The sequence below is a fragment of the Halichoerus grypus genome, chromosome 13, assembly GCF_964656455.1.
Source record: "Halichoerus grypus chromosome 13, mHalGry1.hap1.1, whole genome shotgun sequence".
NCBI lineage: Eukaryota > Metazoa > Chordata > Mammalia > Carnivora > Phocidae > Halichoerus > Halichoerus grypus.
In genome coordinates this window covers 36,927,275-36,945,353 of record NC_135724.1, presented here as the reverse complement: position 1 = coordinate 36,945,353, position 18,079 = coordinate 36,927,275, and the positions used below count along the sequence as shown (strand labels likewise).

Here is an 18,079-nt window from a genome sequence, read left to right as displayed (position 1 = left end):
ATAGTTTTATACTTAAGGGGCATAAAAATGATGTCAGAAGACCTCGGCTTTTATATATTGCTCTTTACCATTTTCGTGCTTTTATGTGTATTTACTTTAATTCTTATAACAGCCCTGCATGGAAGAATAGGAATTTTTAATTTGTATTTTATATAAGAGGATAAAAGCTCAGGGAAGCTAAATGTTCACGGCCGACACTAGAACTGGGGTCTCCTTGGATCCAGCCTTCTGCCCTCGTTGCTGTATGTATGACAGCTGTGGGTATGGTGGACAGTTCACTGTGTGCAGACGTATGTGTTTGATTTTTTTCCATATCTGTTAATCAGGAGCCCATTGAACATCTCTAGGATGTTAGAGGAGGAGTTAGAAGTCTGTATCCTCATCCTTTACATTGCCGCTTGAAGACAGGAGACGTATCTGGTCATTCTTTTGATGACAAGGGTGTGACCCAGTGGTCTCAAGGCCTCTCTTACCAAAGGAAGTGAGACATTAGGAGAAACACACAGGCGCTTGCTCCCAGTCTCAGGATGATTTTTCCCTGCCCTACTTACTGAGGATGGCGTAGAGAAAGAGCCTTTCCTCTCTGCCTTTTGTTCCCTCTCCTGCTCTGAATTCTTCCTCTCCAAGCAAGACAGGGTGGGCTCTGAGATTTCATCCCCCTCCTTGGAAGAGAGCTGTTCGGCTGTCTCAGAATGATTCCTGGCCAGTGAAGCCGTAGCCAGCATAATGCCTCCTCTAGAGACAGACTTAAGCACGTGGGTGCCTGGTCCACCCTTTAAATCTAAATCTCAAGAATATAGCCCTTTCCTCACGTTGAATCCAGGCTGGCTTTAACAAGCTTGTGTCCAAGAGGACTTCATATCCTCATTTCCTCCTTTCTGTGCTCTTGAAGAAAAAGAACATCTTCTAGAATAATGTTTTTACAAGCCTGGTCCCCCCAAAGGCCGGATGCATCAAGGTATCACTGTTTTCCCAGTATTTCTTTCAGTTCAGTAAACCCGGTGGCAGGAGCTCTGCTAAGACCTCTGTCGGTACTTCTCCAACCCCTTCAGCATGAAAAGCTGATTTTCTTAGCCTTCTATGAAGGGACATGCTAATGCAGTATTAAAGAGTATTCCCCCATTTCCCATCCAGTTCTGTCCCCTTATTCCCATACCTGTTTCCCAGCTCCAGGCAGATAGAAATTCTGGAGCTGTCAGTTTTATAGTTGTAGTAGACACTGTGCTAACACAGTAGAAAGGTGGGTTGGATACCACCTCCAGTCTTAATGAGTTACCAGTCAATTAGGAGAGAGACAGCTAATTAAAATATAAGTCAACCCACTTCGGGGCTGCCATACCCATTATAGTGAAATAGTTCATTCTGTGCAAAGAATAGGAAAACTTCATAGAGGAAGTGCTATTTAGACTAACCTTTAAAGAATGAGAATTTTCTATACAAGTGTAAAAAGTATCAAAAGGACATTTTAGGCAGAAAATGTTTGCTGAAGGCAGAGAAAAGATGCAGTGTTTTATGCATGTACATGTGTGCATAAGACTGGGACATAAAGATTCAAGGCAGCAGAAGAGGGACAGCAATGTTTCAAGTAATAAATGCTGTAGTATTCAAAGATTATTTTAGTCTAGAAAAGGTTCTTGTCTTAGCCTTATTTGGGTCTTTGGCCAAACAGCCATGCAAATTTAGTGGATGGTGAATAAATATTTATGAAGCATAATTTAATTGAACTGCTATTCAAACTAGGTTTTTTAATGTGGTTAAGATTCAGGCCAAGAAGAGGAAGATGGAGATTTTGAGTAAAGGTACCGTTTAGATGTCCTTTTGATGTTGTAACATACAGCTTTGTGTCCCTGAAGTCAGCAGATAATTATTGAATTCCTACTGTGTCCAGGGATGGGCTAGGATCTGGGAATACAGTTACATAAAAACAATACAGATCATACCCAGTGGAAACCTGTTCATTTCTCCTTCATACTTGGATCCAGATCTTTCAGATTCCTTTTCTTCCAGCTTCCCTGAATACAAAGCAAGGGTGGAACCAATCCCTAGACGAAAGTAGACATCCAGCCGATCTCCCCATTCAGATGGCCTCTAACACTAAGGGGCACTTTGTGTATGGGAACATCTGAAACATTAGCAGGCCGTCGAGTTTTCACACAATTAAGATGATCAGGCCAGTGGGGTGCCTGGGTGGCTGGGACAGTTAAGCTCCAACTCTTGGTCTCAGCTCAGGTCTTGATCTCAGGGTCATGAGTTTAAGCCGCATGTTGAGCTCCTACTTTAAAAAAAAAAAAAGGTTATTTAAAAAAAAAAAAATCAAGCCAAGTAGCTTAAGTTTTCCTGTTCTTCAAAGAAAAGTACTTTTTCTAACCTATTTTTTTCTGAATTATGTTCTTAAATGTACAGTTTATCAGCCATGTAGACACTATACAAAAGGAGTGTCAAGAGTCGCTGTCAAATGCTTGGGCATGTTAGAATTGCATACCTGGAAAAACAATTGAATTGCTTGGCAACTCTACACCGCAGCTCTGCAGATTGGGTTTTTTCCACCCTGTAACCATTACGTAATTCGGACAGATTGCAAATTACCTCTCTGCATTTATTCCCTCCCTTCCAGAGGTTTGGTCTTGCCCAAGTATTAACACTCATCAGCTTTTATGACCAAATTATTTGACAGTAAGAAGCATGTACATAGGAAACTCATGCCAACACGATTTCCTGCAGTTTCTCTTCTCCATAAGAAGATTGTTCTCCACTTTGATTTCTTCTAGATTACTTTGTATGACAATTCACAGAAGAACTTGAGGAAACTGAATAAGGAGCCACATTCTAATGAAAATGTGTATGTCAACTCTAAAATTATATGTAATTGTGTTTAAATCTGATGTTTAAAAAAAAACTCCTTTCCTGCTTTTTTTTTTAATTCCTTTTTTTTTTTTTTAATTTCCCCTGTGGTCGTATAATTGAATCCCTGAAGTAAATACTCATGCATTCCTCATACTGATTTAGATTTCTCATAATACTAGAATCGTGCTTAGAAAAGCAACGTGTTGTGGGATACCCCTGTGAAATATAAAGAAAACAATTCATTATAGAAGAATATTCTCTCATGTCTCACCATCTGCATGCATGTTAAATGGTGGTTCTTCTAGAAGTGTTGGGGGCTTCTTTTGATACGACCCCTGGCCCTCTGGGCTTTCTCTGGCCCCCAGCTCTCTTCTCTGGGAGCTGGGGGGAATGGAATGCTCTACTTGTGGCAAGTAGAGGGTGTTACTGGCTTTGGTGAGGGCTGGTGGACTGCACTTGATGGGGGGCAGTGGTAAGGAGCTGTCACCTGTAAGCCTTGGAGAACAGGTGAAGTAACGTAGATCTAAGAAGAGCCCCCAGTCCCAGGGACAGTGACCTCAGCCACAAAAAGAGCAACTGTAGAGAGTGGTCCATTGCGTAGAAGTGGACTGTGGGTTTGTTCTGGTCAATTCACACCACTGCATCTTACACTATACAAAAAGCTGCTTCGTCAGCTATGAGACCGAGAGTTCACATGGTGGCCTAGCATGAACTGTTGGTAGAGTGATACAGGCAATGGTTCAGTAGATATTCCATGAGAAATTGGGAGGAATGATGGGCGCCTGGGTGGCTCAGTTGGTTAAGCGACTGCCTTCGGCTCAGGTCATGATCCTGGAGTCCCTGGATCGAGTCCCACATCGGGCTCCCTGCTTGGCAGGGAGTCTGCTTCTCCCTCTGACCCTCCCCCCTCTCATGTGCTCTCTCTCATTCTCTCTCTCTCAAATAAATAAATAAAATCTTTAAAAAAAAAAAAAATTGGGAGGAATACATAGGCTTTAGGTCTCTCGCCATTAATCTCATTTTCCCTTAAAATAGATATGTCCTAAAAATTGGAGCTTAAAAATGGTGTACTTTAGGGGCACCTGGGTGGCTCAGTTGGTTAAGCTTCCGACTCGTGATTTCAGTTCAGGTAATGATCTCAGGATCATGGGATCGAGTCCCCACATTGGGTTCTGTGCTCAGCAGGGAGTCTGCTTGAGATCCTCTCCCTCTGCCCCCCCCACTCACGTGCTCACATTCTGTCTCTCAAAAGAAAAAATCTTTTTAAAAAATGGCATACTTGAGGCATTTTTCTATAAAGACACTTGTGCCCAGAAATAAGCATTGGCTCTCCACTATCTACCAAATTAAGTTGCTTCTCTTCTTGTCTTTTAAAGCTTTGAGCAGTTGCTACAACCAGTCTTTCCAGCATCTACCCCCATGGCCCCCTGCCCTTACCCTACATTTGCCCTAAATCATCTTTCACCAAATGTCCTAATTCCCTCTTGGCTTGGAATGCCTTCTTAGTGGGCCATCTCCAATGCCACCTTCCTCCTTTTCTTCCAGACATGAGCTCTCCCTGTTTTCAGTGTTCAGAGTTCTACAAAGTCTTAAGGTCATTGAGTGCTTAAAACCTCAACATTAGATGTATTAAGCTCCTTGAGGAGCAGAAATGACCATGCAAGTTGAACTTGACTTAATCTGTTTGAGAATATTGATTACTCTTTCTTGGCTTTTTCTCAGGCAACGTTTTGAACTAATGCCTTTAGATTTACATGTCTCTGCCATATCCTTGAGCACTTCTAGTTTTGTGTGTTTGCAGGTTTTCCTATTTCTCTGATCTCTCAAAACTAAGTTACTTCTTTAAGTAAAATCCAAGTCCTCAATAAGTATTGTTGGTTTATTGGCTTTTCATTGATTAATAAAGGGACATCCCTGTATGTCACCTACAGACAGGCATTTCTTTAGCATAACCAAAAAATTAGAAACAAAATCCATTTTTTCCAGGATCTGGCCACCTCCTCAAGCTTTTCATAATTAAAATCTTCCCTTTTTACCTAGTCATGTAATTTCAACACTTTAAAAAAAATTGTCCACCAAAGTAGAGGAGGTAACACAAAACAGTGTGAAAACACCAAGTGCACATGTAGAGAGACTTTGTCCCCTGAGGTCACAGCTTTATAGAAGTTTGTTTTGATGACCCTAATAAGAAAACTGACTCCTTCAGAATGGGCTTCATAGGTACCTCTCTAACTTGTTTCATTTGTAAGAAAGGCGTTTTGTGCTTCCTTTTCTCCTCTGTCTGGAATGCCAAATTCTAACTTTGGTTCTATTCCGGGAGTCAAGCCGTTGGGACATCTCGCTGCCAGTTTCAGTATCAGACTCTCCGGAAGCCAGTGACCTTTTGTCCTGTACACCATGCCTGCCTGTGCTCCAGGTGCTTCTACTTCCTTCATTCCTGATGCCGGTGCAGAAGCCACATCTCTCAGTACAAAGCTGGATGGGTCAGACAGCTTGTTGTGGTAACATTTGAGCCCATTACCCTAAAGGAAATCACTGGGGTTAGAAGCTAGAAGTGAAACCAGGCTGCCAGCACTGGTTTGTCAATTAGCAGATGAAAAGAAGTTTGTTTGTTTTCTAAGATTTATTTATTTTAGAGAGCGAGCGCACACACGGGCGTGTGCGAGATGGGGAGAGCAGAGGCAGGGGAGAGGGAGAGAATCCTCAGACTCCACGCCGAGCACAGAGCCCATCACTGGGCTCGAACTCATGACCCTGAGATCATGACCTGAGCCGAAATCAGGAGTCGGATGCTTAACAGACCGAGCCACCCAGGGGCCCCTAAAGAGAAGTATTTCAGACCAACAAGATAATTCTTCACCTCCCACTTCTTTTAATTGGCTGAATCTTTTTCTATCAACAGGCATATTTGAAGTTTCGTATTTTTTCCTAAAAGCATTAAAATATAAGATGACAAGTTATAGGGTAATTGCCATTTAGTTGAAAAAAAAAAAAAAAAAACCCAACTAGAAATAGTCCAGTTATATTTCAGTGTCTTTATATTCTTGTTTTCAACTGAGAGTTACAAAAGTTTCTACAAAAATTTTCCAAATATCACTGGTAAGATATCAGCTCTCTTCTGTGTATTGTAGATTTCTATCCATTATAATCTCTAATTATTGCTCTAAAATTTACCTTTTGTCTAAAAATACTGATACCTAAATCTTAAGGGCTATTTCATATGTAGATTTTTGCCCCACTGACATTCCTTTTGAAAAATATTCTTTATTCTTCCATGATTTTTTTTTAAATAAATTTTTTTATTGTTATGTTAATCCCCATACATTACATCATTAGTTTTAGATATAGTGTTCCATGATTCATTGTTTGTGCATAACACCCAGTGCTCCATGCAGAACGTGCCCTCCTCAATACCCATCACCAGGCTAACCCATCCTCCCAACCCCCTCCCCTCTAGAACCCTCAGTTTGTTTTTCAGAGTCCATTGTCTCTCATGGTTCTTCTCCCCCTCCGATTTCCCCCCCTTCATTCTTCCCTTCCTGCTACATTCTTCTTCTTTTTTTCTTTCTTAACATATATTGCATTATTTGTTTCAGAGGTACTTCCATGATTTTTTGGAAGCACTTTTAAATCAACTCAGTATACTAATCTTAATATCTGATCAGTTTTTTCTTAATGACATATCTCACTTTTAACACTGCTCTGCAATTTTCTTAGTAAAAATCCAATTTAAAGTTAACATTACCTTTTTAAAAGTATTCATGCTTCATGGGGTGCCTGAGGGGCTCAGTCGATTAAGCGTTTCACTCTTGATTTCGGCTCAGGTCATGAGATGGAGCCCTGTGTCAGGCTCTGCGCTCAGCGGGAAGTCGGCTTGAGACTCTCTCTCCCCCTCTCCCTCTGCCCCTCCCCTGCTCACACGTACTCTCTGTCTTTCTAAAATAAATCTTTAATAAAAATAAAAATGAAAAGTATTCTTGCTTCTTAAAGGCAGGTTATAAGCACAGAACGTTAGTGCCTTTAACTGCAATTTGCTGCAGCCTTACAAAATTTTAATTTTTTATTTTTTTACTGAAATTCTACAATATTAGTTTCAGGCATACAACACAGTGATCAACAGTTATATACATTATGAAATGATCACCATGGTAAGTATAGTTCATCTGTTGCCCATACAAATATTACTGATGATATTTCTTGTGCTGCACTTGTCATTTCTATTACTTATTTCATAATTGGAACTTGTAAGATGCTTCAAAAGGTTTTGTATCCTCTGAATTGGTAAAAACCTGAGTGTACCTATCAGATGAGACCCGAAACCACATAGTTTGGCAAGGCCTTGTAATATATCCGCTGATGCTCTTAGAAATCCGTCTGCCTGAACAGTGAATGCTGGTACATTTCTTTCTCTGTAAAGGAAGAGATGAAAATGTCCTTTGACAGCTTACTCTGTATATGGAGAAGGGAAAGGATGGGGTGCTTTTCAGCACGCTGCACAATTCATATAAGCCTGCTCTGTCTATGTCTGCGGGGGTTGAAATCTTCCTGCTGGTTATTACTCCTTGTCCTCTTTATGAAATCAGTTTGAAAGTTACTTGTCTTTGGGACTTGTTTAAAATATGAATAGGAAGTTTGACATAACTCCAAACAGTGGGAAGGAGCAGGAAGCTCAGTTGAGAACCGTGGGAATTCCAGGGCACAAGCTCAGTCGAAGCTAGATTTCTGCGCTCTGGATCTTTATTTTTGTGTGTGTGACTCGGGGCAGGTGAAAGAGACAGTGTCCTAAGTTCACTCTAACGACATTAAATAATACCGTGGTAACCGAAGCTATCAAGCTGCTGTTCGTGCCAGGAATATGGGAGATGCCTATAAAAACAAAAACAGAGCTACTACTAACTTCATCGTATTTTTGTTGGACTAGGAAGATGCAGCTGAACTTGAGGATTTTGAATTCCTTTAAGATGTTAATGTTTCAAAACATTATTTCACAGTTGCCATTAAGCTCTTCAAGCCTTGCGTTTGTGTAGGTAGGGAGATTTCTGCTGATGTCCTGGAAATCTGTGACCCTGTATTCTGCAGCCTCACTTCCCTTGTTAAGAAGCCCTGATTTCCCAAAGGGGAATAGAATACTGCCTTCAACTGGAGGAGAGAGCTTTAGTTACAGACATGGTTCTGCAGTCATACCAGATCAAGGAATGACAGGGCTAAATGCAAAAATAGAGCTGGAATGATCCTGATTATTCTGTAAAAACAATATTCCAGTAGGAAGGATCTTTATTAATTCAAATGTTGAAGGTGACAGAACACAGAGTTCTGTTGCTGAGTGTGTAAATGTCAGCAGCTCAAGGAGGAATGCATGGAAGGGCTGTAATCCAGAAGGGGCGTGTGTGCCCCCGGGAGTAGTACTCCGGACACAGCTGTGTCCCTAGTGTCTCTTCCAGCAACTACGACAAGAGATGGTGACAGCTAGAAGTAAGCACGCTGGCCAAAGTCTCAGTCATATGAGAATGAAGCATTATTGTATCCTGATTAGCAGAAATATCAAGTATCCCTTAAAAGAGAAGTTGGTGGTAGAGAATTAGAGAATCATCTAATTTTAGAGTTTAGAGATGTATCCAAACCTGACGTTTTGCAGATAGGAATACTGCTGTCTTAGAAAAGTATGATGACCTGTCACAGTCCGTTCGGGATGATTAAGGCTTAGATCCAAGGACCAAAAGTTCAGTTCTCTATCCTCCTCTGCCCACTTCCTGGTCCTGTTTGGTACTAGCTTGAGAGAAGCAGCTTTGTCACAAATCATTTACCTGTAAAGAAAGATACAATTGTGTGGATGTGTCCGGCAAATTACGGTTGTCATTCTTCTGACCCTTCATCAATACCACCTAAGATGGTAGAAAGTTGTAAATGAATCCAGTGATACAGACATTTCTGTGTAATAGTTCCTTGGCCTGTGAGAACATCAGATGGGCAATTTGAGTAGCTCTCTGTGGCAAAACCCAATATAGCTTAATGTCTTCTCCACAGATGTCACATTTCTGGGAAAGTGCTAGGAGATTTTGGATTCTGACAATAATATTATATATGTATTATATACATTACATAAATATGTAAAACTAAATTCTTACACATGTATATATACTGAAATTTGAAATCATGACACAGGAACAGACAAATGAACTATCTCCCCAGCCCAGGATTGTCCTGTGAAGAGGAAATGTATAGCTGGTTCTCCACCCCGACCTCAGTCTGAAAAGTTCATATGTTCTCTTGCAGTTTATTTTGTGACTTCTTACGAAATTATAATCTAGAAAAATTTCTAAACTTTGAATTTTCAGTTGTAATTTCCTAGAAGCAGCATATGAACATATGAGCATATTTAGGAAATTGAAGTTCAGGTCAGAGTATAAATTCCACTTCTGTTATTTTTATTAGCTGGATGACTTTCTGAACTTTGTTCCCAAATCTGTAAAATAGGGTGGTGGTGATGAAAGTATCCTGGTGAGGTTCCGAATGTTAAAAATAGACATGAAAGCTTTAACAGATTTTACATAAACATGGGTATTTTCATTTCTTACTTCTTGGCATAATCTATAAATTAATATTTCCTTTTTTGTTATCTGGACATTTCCCTTTAAAAATGTCAGTTTATCCTGATATTAATGTAATGTCAAATCCTGGAATCTGGTAGAAATGAGATTGTCTTCTCATGCTTTTCATGATTCCATAGACTAAAATCCTATATCCTTGAATCTTTGGAGTATAAGAATTCATTTTTTTAATTCTGCCTTCATACAGTGCCTCACCTAGTCATTTTGGATCCTGTCCCCAAACTTTTTAGCTCCATTACGTCACTTCTGATGTATAACAACTGCAGCCATTCTTATGGCTGTAGGTGCAGGCATAGCATGGCACTCTACAAAGAATATTTTCCTTTTTCTATTTCCTGATCATTTTCAAAACTTGTTGACCTTCATGACTGCAGAATACCTTGAGTTCATGGGCTCAGAGCGTGGCCCATCATAATCTTGTTAATATTAGCACAACATCCTACAATTTGGATTGCTCTTACCAGAGTGTATTATATTTAGCCTTTTGAGGCTTATCTTTCACCTTTCTGCAAACTTAGTTTCCAGGGTGGTTCTTAGTTTAGATTGCTTGTTAATTTTTACCCTATCAATTCTTAAAATATATAACAACTCTTCCTGTACTCTTGTTTGGGACTTTGGTAACACTAGAATTTTACTATCAACCAGCCTTTGTTGGGACTCGACTGCTACAACCTGTAAACCTTGATTTGTTGACCAGATATTAAAGGACACCCTATGCCACGTACTGTATTAAAGGCTTCCTTACAGAAGGAAGCTAGACAGATGAAGTGTAAACGCTCTTAAAATTTACATTGCAGTGAGGGGAAGAGAAACCACAGACCAATATAAGAATTAATAAAATAGACCTAAAACAGGATGACATGATGGAGAGTCACTTCGGATAAAGTCAGATGGTACTAGAGCATAGAGAAATTGACACTGCAAGAGAGACTGAGGGTAGTTGGAGCCACGACTTCAGTGAGAAGGTGAGAGGAGATGTGATGTAGAGCACAGCTGGAGGGTTCACCTTTGATAGATACTGGAATACAACAGCCTTATTCAAGTTATGCCGTGGTTATAGTTTCCTGCCCCAACAGGAACTCTTGACCATGTTCTTAGTAGCAACAATTAACTTTAAAGTATTCTTTTCATGATGTCTCTTGGGCACTAGAGATTTGGGGAACTGGAAGTTGAAAATACCTAGACGGACATACCCAGGGGCAGTCACAACTAATCTTAAGCATAGTTCCCAAAGTCAATAAGCTATTTCTTTAAAATTTTCAGGGGTTCCTTTGACTCTAGAAAATATGACCTATGATAGAATACCTGAAGTGATCATATAGTGTACCATTTACTGGAGATGCTAATATGATCTACTCTTTCTACATTGCCTATTGGATAAAAATGACTCTGCTTGTTTGCTCATGTGGTTCTGAAAGCATAGAGGTGGGAAAAGCTGACGGTATAGAGAGAGTAAACTGTGCCATTGGCAATCTAATAAAATTTTTTTTTTTTAACTTTACTGCACAAGCTTTTAGACCCTCAGAAATAGGAAAATGTTCCCAACATATTTTTTAAACTTAAAAGAATCATAAACAGAACAAAAGCACACAAAGTTGCAGTCAGTCTCATGAGTATAGGTGCAAAAATCATAAAGCATCTGTGAATCTAAACCAGTACTGTAATAAAAACTTAGTAAACATCCCCACTTGGGACTTCAACCAGGAATGCAAAGGTGATTCAACTTTAGGAAATCTGGAATGTGATTGATCAGTTAATAGATCAAAGGAGAAAACATTTTTATTTTCATGGTTGCTGAAAAGGCAGGTATCGCTGTTGGTAAAACTCAGAAAAAATATTTCCACAATATCAGAAATCAGTGGCCAATAACAGACTTAAAGGAAGAACAGGAGATAGTCTCACTAAAGAAAAAAAGTATATATATATAAGCATATATACATACATAAAAATATATTACAAAAAAGTATCATTTTATGTATTATTTGTCTCTAGGAAACTGAAGAGAAACAACTGTGAATTTATTAGAACTCATGAGTTAGGTCTGCCTTCGGCTCAGGTCATGATCCCAGGGTCCTGGGATCGAGCCCCGCATCAGGCTCCCTGCTCAGCGGGAAGCCTGCTTCTCCCTCTCCCACTCCCCCTGCTTGTGTTCCCTCTCTCACTGTGTCTCTCTCTGTCAAATAAATTAAATCTTTAAAAAAAAAAAAAAGAACTCATGAGTTAGAAAATGAATGTTTAAAAACCAAATAGCCTAGATAAAATGGATAAACACCTAGAAAGACATAACTACTGAAACTTAAAATAGAAATTCTTAATAGACCTATAAATAGGAGATGGAATTAGTAATTTTTAAAGAATCCCAGAAAGAAAAGCCAGAGCCCAGATGACTTCAATTGTGAATTCTACCAAGTGTCTAAAAAAAAAAAAAAAAATTAACACCAGTCCTTCTCAAATCCTTTCAAAACATGAGAGGAAGAAACACTTTCCAACTTACTCTGTGAGGGCCAGTATCAACCCAACCAAAGATACTACAGACCAGTATCTCTTATGAATAGCACAATTTCTCAAAGTACTAGCAAAATGAATCTGGCAACATATAAAGAGGATTATGTGCCATGATCAAATGAGATTAATGCAAGGTTGGATCAAATGGGATTAAAGAAACCAATGTAAAACATCATTTAATAGAGTAAAGGACAAAAGCCATGTGATAATCTTAACAGATGCCGAAAAATCATTTGACAAAATTCAACACCCTTTTATTTTAAAAAATACTAAAGGAAATAGAAGGGAACTTCCTCAATCTGATAATGCTATCTGAGAAACTTGGAGCTAACATTATACTTAGTGGTGAAGAGCTGGATGCTTCCCCCCCAAGACCAGACAAGGATGTTCACTGTCCGCACTTTTTTCAGCATTGTTAAATGTTTAAGGTTTAAGCCATGGTAATTGGGCAAGAAAAATAAGCATTCAGTTTAGAAAGAAAGAATTTTCCCTGTTTATGTGTCATGATCTTGTATGTGAAAAAAAATCCTAAGCACCAATAAGAAACTATTAACTGAAAAATGAGTTAAGCAAGGTTGCAGGGTATACAAGATCAATACCCAAAAATCAGTTGTATTTCTGTATATTAACAATGAACAATCCAAATACAGAATTAAGAATACAAGTCCATTTACAATAGCATTTAAAAAAATAAAAATTTAAAAGTGGAAGGCTTTATATACTGAAAACTAGAAAACATCATTGAAAGAAATTAAGTAGAAAGACATCCATGTTCATGGATTGGAAGACTAACTATTGTTAAGATGACAATGTTTTCCAAATCTCTAGATTCAGTCCAATCCCTATCAAAATCTTAGCTGCCTTTTTACAGAAATTGTTGAGCTGATCCTAAAACTAATATGGAAATGCAAGGAAACCAGAATACCTGTTTGGAAAGGAAAAGCAAAGTTGGAGGACTTCTGCTTTTGATTTCAAAACTGACTACAAAGCTACAGTAATCAAGACTATTACTGCATAAGGATAGGTATATAAGTAGAATTGAGAGCCCAAAAATAGACCCATACATTGAGAACTAATTGATTTTCAACAAGAGTGCTAAGACAATTGAATGGAAAGTAATAATCTTTTCAACAAATGGTGCCAGGACAACTGGATAGTTGCATGCAAAATTACGAAATTAGACCCACCATTACACCTATATATATAAGAAATAATTCAAAATGTATCACTGACCTAAATGTATGAACTAAAACTATATAACTTTTAGAAGAAAATGTAGGTGTAAATCATTATGATCTTGGATTAAGCAGGGGTTTATTAGAAATGACAAAAGCCCAAGTGACAAAAAAAAAAATTGTGCTTCATCAAAAGTAAAAATGTGTATTGCGTGCGTGGGCCACTCAGTTGGTCAGGCATCCAGCTCTTGATTTCGGCTTGGGTCTTGATCTCAGGGCTGTGGGATTGAGTCCCAGGTAGGGCTCCGTGCTCAGTGAGGAGTCTGCTTGGGATTCTCTCTCTACCTGTTCTACCCCCCGCTTGCACACACTCTCTCTCTCTAATAAATAAAATTTTTAAAAAAAAAGCAAAACCATGTGTGCTTCAAAAGATGCTATCAAGAAAGTAAAAAGACAATCCACAGAACAGGAGGAAGTATTTGCAAATTAGATACCTGATAAGAGACTTGTCCCTAAAATGTAGAAAAAACTTTCACCAATTAAAGGAAAAATAACTCACTTTAAAAATGGGCAAAGCATTTGCATAAACATTTCTCCAAAGAAGATCTATAAATGGCCAAAAACATGAAAAAGATGTTTAACATTCTTAGTCTTTAGGGAAATCAAATCAAAATTCACGCTGACTAGGATGACTAGAATCAAAAAGACAATTACGATTGGTGAAGATGTGGAGAAACTGGAACCGTCATACATTTCTGGTGGGAATGTAAAATAGAAAACAGTTTGGCAGTTCCTCAAATGTTAAACATAGAGGTGTACCATATCCCAAGAGAACTGAAAACTTAAGTCCACACAAAATCTTGTACACGAGAGTTCATAGTAGCATTGCTCATAACAGGCCAAAAGTGAAAACCCAAACTTTCGTTAGCTGATGAGTAAATCAATAAAATGTGGTATATGCACACAATAGAATATTATTAAGCCATAGAAAGGAATACAAAGTTCTGATGCACACCACAACATGGATGAACCTTGAAAAGATTTTGCTAAGTTAAACCAGACACAAAGGCCACATAATTTATGATTCATTTATATGAAATGTCCAGAATAGGCAGATCCATAAAAACAGAAAATAGATCAGCAGTTGGTTACCAGGATCGGGGGAAGGGGGTGGGGAGAGAGTGGCTGCTAATAGGTATGAAGTTTATTTTGGTGATAATGAAAACCTTCTGGAATTAGATAGTAGTGATGGATGCACGATTCTGTGAATACCTTCAACGCCACAGAATTGTATACAATTGACCCTTGAACAACATGGGTTTGAACTGCGTGTTTCCATTTATATATGGATTTTTTTTAAAGATAAGTACAGTACAGTGTCATAAGTGTAGTTTAGTGATTTTCTTAACATTTTCTCTAGCTTGCTTTATTGTAAGAAAACAGTATTTGGATAGAATACATATAAACATACAAAACATGTTGACTGTTACTGGTAAGGCTTTTGGTAAGGCTTCTAGTCAACAGTAGGCTATTAGTAGTTTAGTTTTTTTGGGAGTCAGAAGTTACATGCAGATTTTCAACTGTGTGGGAGGGTCAGCACCCCTAGCACCCATGTTATTCAGGGGTCAACTGTACTTTAAATTGAACTTTGATATGTGAGTTATATCTCAATAGAGCTGTTATTTAGTAAATGACTAATTTTTTTAAAGAAAATCTGTTTTCTATATGCCATGAATGACAAATATAAAAATAGAAAGGAAAGAATGCATGATAAAATTTAAGACAATTAAATTTTGAGGAAGAAGGGAAATTATTCTACGGTTAATAATATATATTAGAGTATTTGATGACCACTGACACAGACCAAAGTAAATTTAAGTCTAGAAAGAGACCTAAATGCATGTATTAGGAAAGCAATATATAGTAAAGCTAATGCTTTTCCTCAGTGGGAAAAATACAGATTATTCATGAAATGATGACGTTCAACGCCTAGCTGACTTTAACAGTTGGCATTTGCCAATGAAAATAGCAAAAAATAATCCTGGCAAGCTTAAGCAGAGACACATTTACAGGAAGAATATTTGGTAGCTCAGTCAATAGGAAATCAAGCCAGAAGCTGGGAACAGAGCCTCCCTTGTGCCGCTGGCCTAGGATGCCACTGTGTTGTTGTCACAGGACTCTAGATCCCACCAGTGCCACCATGACTAAATTCTAATAGTCCCTGTGTATTTCTGTCATTATTAAGACTGAGATCCAGGCAGAGCCCAGAACACAGGCCTGCATCTTTACTGCTGGGGATGGGGAAAAGGATGTCTGCTCACCATCAGTGCTGTGCTGGGAGGCAAGGCACGGGAGCATCAACCCAGACAGGAAGTTGCCCAAATGTGGGCGTGCCAAAAATGACAGATTCCCACTAACATTTGGAGTCACTAAAATTAGAGCCATCCTTTATGTCATGGACCAAAATAAATTCTACATGAATTCAGAATGTAAATGTGAATCGAGACCATAAAATACTTGAAGAAAATATATGTGAATATTTATCTAATCTTGGTTTGGGAAAGTTGCTTAGCCTGATATAAAAATCAGACACCCATTAAAAATGTCAGTAGAGACCATTAATGACCCAGAAGGGAATCAATCTGTTAGATTTAAAAAAAAAAAAAAAAAAAATGGTATATACCAGAACATTAACAGTGGTTCTCTTTAGGTGAACTAGATATGGTTTTTCCTTTTTTCCTCCCTATTTCAAGTTTGCTTTTCTTTCCAAAAGCTGTTACTACTTTTTAAATTTGGGAAGTGAGTGAATTGGTTGGTTAGTTTGTAAGAATACATAGGTATCTGGATCTTATATAAGTACATTTATGCTAAACACTACAGAATTAAGAATAACTCTTCAGAAAGTGGGTAACGAGACAGTTATGTTTAGACAACCCCATCTCTTGTAAAAATACTGTTCAAATGGCTCTTGGAATTTGCTCCATGTGGGGGCACTTCAAAAGGAAGACCTGAATAATTGAATTATGACTGTAAGAATGCCCCCCCAAGATCATGATGTTTCTCTTACCTCCTCCAGTGTTTTTTGTCTTATTTTGTTTTTAAGAGAGCCCATCTGCTTGAGTAGGAATAAACTAGTTTGTGCTCAGGGTATTGGTGTCTAAGGGGAAACCTCACAGATGCAAAGATTCTGGAGGTGATATTTACTGTGGTCTATTGTTCATTACTTTATACTCTTATCTACGAACCATGAGCTGCCTCACCATTTCCTGTTGAGGCAGCCCTTAGATCCCTGGCACCGTGTTCGATCTTGGATTCCTATCTCAGTAAAGGATGCTCAGTATCTATGGCCTAAGAGGTGAGTTGGCTTCTTCCAATGTAAAGGTGAATCTCCCGAATGGAATAAAGAGCTTCTCACAGAAACCTTGATATCAGAGGATGAGGGGAGCCTTTCATGTCCCAGAAAGGCCATCATTGGCACATTATAGAAACAGACCAAGAGATCTGGAGAAGGAAAGAGAACACAGAAATGGCATCTTGTTCTCATTCTTGCTGCTCAATTGCTTTTCCTCCTTGTAAAAGAAAAATAATCATTCTGGCTTTGAATGTCTTTTCTAAATGCCTGTAGCCTTAACTGTTAAGAAGATATGAATCAGTAAACATCTCGCTGGGATTTTCTAGTGGAAATTGTCATGATGTAAGAGTTCTTCATAAAATAATAAAAATATATATTTTTATATATATATATATATATATATGAAAGATTTACTAATCCTTTTTTCTAGAACCATTTCCTCGGGGGACTCATTGAACATTTCTGTTATTTTGATTCCTCAGTCATAAACAGCATGACTCTCAACTTCTGTAAGTTTCAGAGTCTCCATGTCTTCATCCTTCATGTTAATATAGGACCCCATTGCTCTGACCTGGAATTAAATTGGTATACAATGTTTTTGGCATTAGATGGTTTAGTTATCCAGTTTCACCTAAGTCATTTTGCAAGGTGGATATAAAACAGCTTGAGCATATTTGTATTTTCATGCATATTTTTTTGAGCTACACACTTCATGAGAAGTTTTGCAGTTTTCTTGTGTTTAAACTTTGTTTTTCTCTTACATCTATATATTTTGATGACTTGGAGCAGGTAGCATCTAGACGGAAGGAAAAAATGTTTCTTCTTTTCTGATCGAAGCTAAGAAGAGTTATTCTTACCCTGATTCCCTTGGTGTTAATGTATTTCTGTTCACTGTTCATGGAATGTGGGGATGCTCTGGAGAACACAGCGTCAGTACCGCAGTGACCAGGAATGGGGAGAGTGGCCGGAGCTGCCCGGAGGCCTGGTCCCTTCCCCTCCGGCTCCCAGCCTGAGTGAATGAGGGAGGAGAGAGGAGCACACAGCTGGGGGCTTCTTCCCTGCCTCGAAGTCCTCAGTCACACAGGGCTACAGTCAGACTTACCTCAGCATTTTTCTCCTCTCTTTCCAGGAGCCGCCTATTGCCAGTTCATGGACATGCTCTTTCCAGGCTGCATTAGTTTGAAGAAAGTAAAATTTCAAGCAAAGTTGGAGCATGAGTATATTCACAATTTTAAACTTCTGCAAGCATCATTTAAGCGAATGAATGTTGATAAGGTAGGAAACTAACTTACACCTCCGTAAAATGCAGTGCCTTTCCTTAAAATTGTTTTTGTGCCAAAATGCAAAAAATCCAGACGTATCAATGGTATATATCTTGATATTGTCAAAGTAGTCTGGGGTCTGTTCCTAGCATAAAGTATCAACGCTCACTTCCCATATTTGTAGGAGGCTTTCATTTAAGGAAATCTCTCAACTGACAGCTAAAGGACTATCGCTAAAGTCCACTCAGTCTCTGCACGCTTCCTGTTATGCAAATATATATATAATCCATAGTCATTATCTAGGATATATTTCTTAGAGGGAATAGCTTTGGG

The 18,079-nt window shown here is 38.6% G+C and overlaps 1 protein-coding gene across 4 annotated transcripts in view; it reads left to right on the top strand.

The window, feature by feature from the left end:
• The window catches only part of MAPRE2 (microtubule associated protein RP/EB family member 2), a 152,881-nt gene that overhangs the window by 97,490 nt on the left and 37,312 nt on the right, over positions 1-18,079 (top strand). For all 4 annotated transcript variants that reach the window (XM_078060434.1, XM_078060433.1, XM_078060435.1 and 1 more), the window contains one exon: positions 17,614-17,759. In XM_078060434.1, coding sequence (XP_077916560.1) covers positions 17,614-17,759 — 146 coding nt within the window. The remainder of the gene's footprint in view (positions 1-17,613; positions 17,760-18,079) is intronic.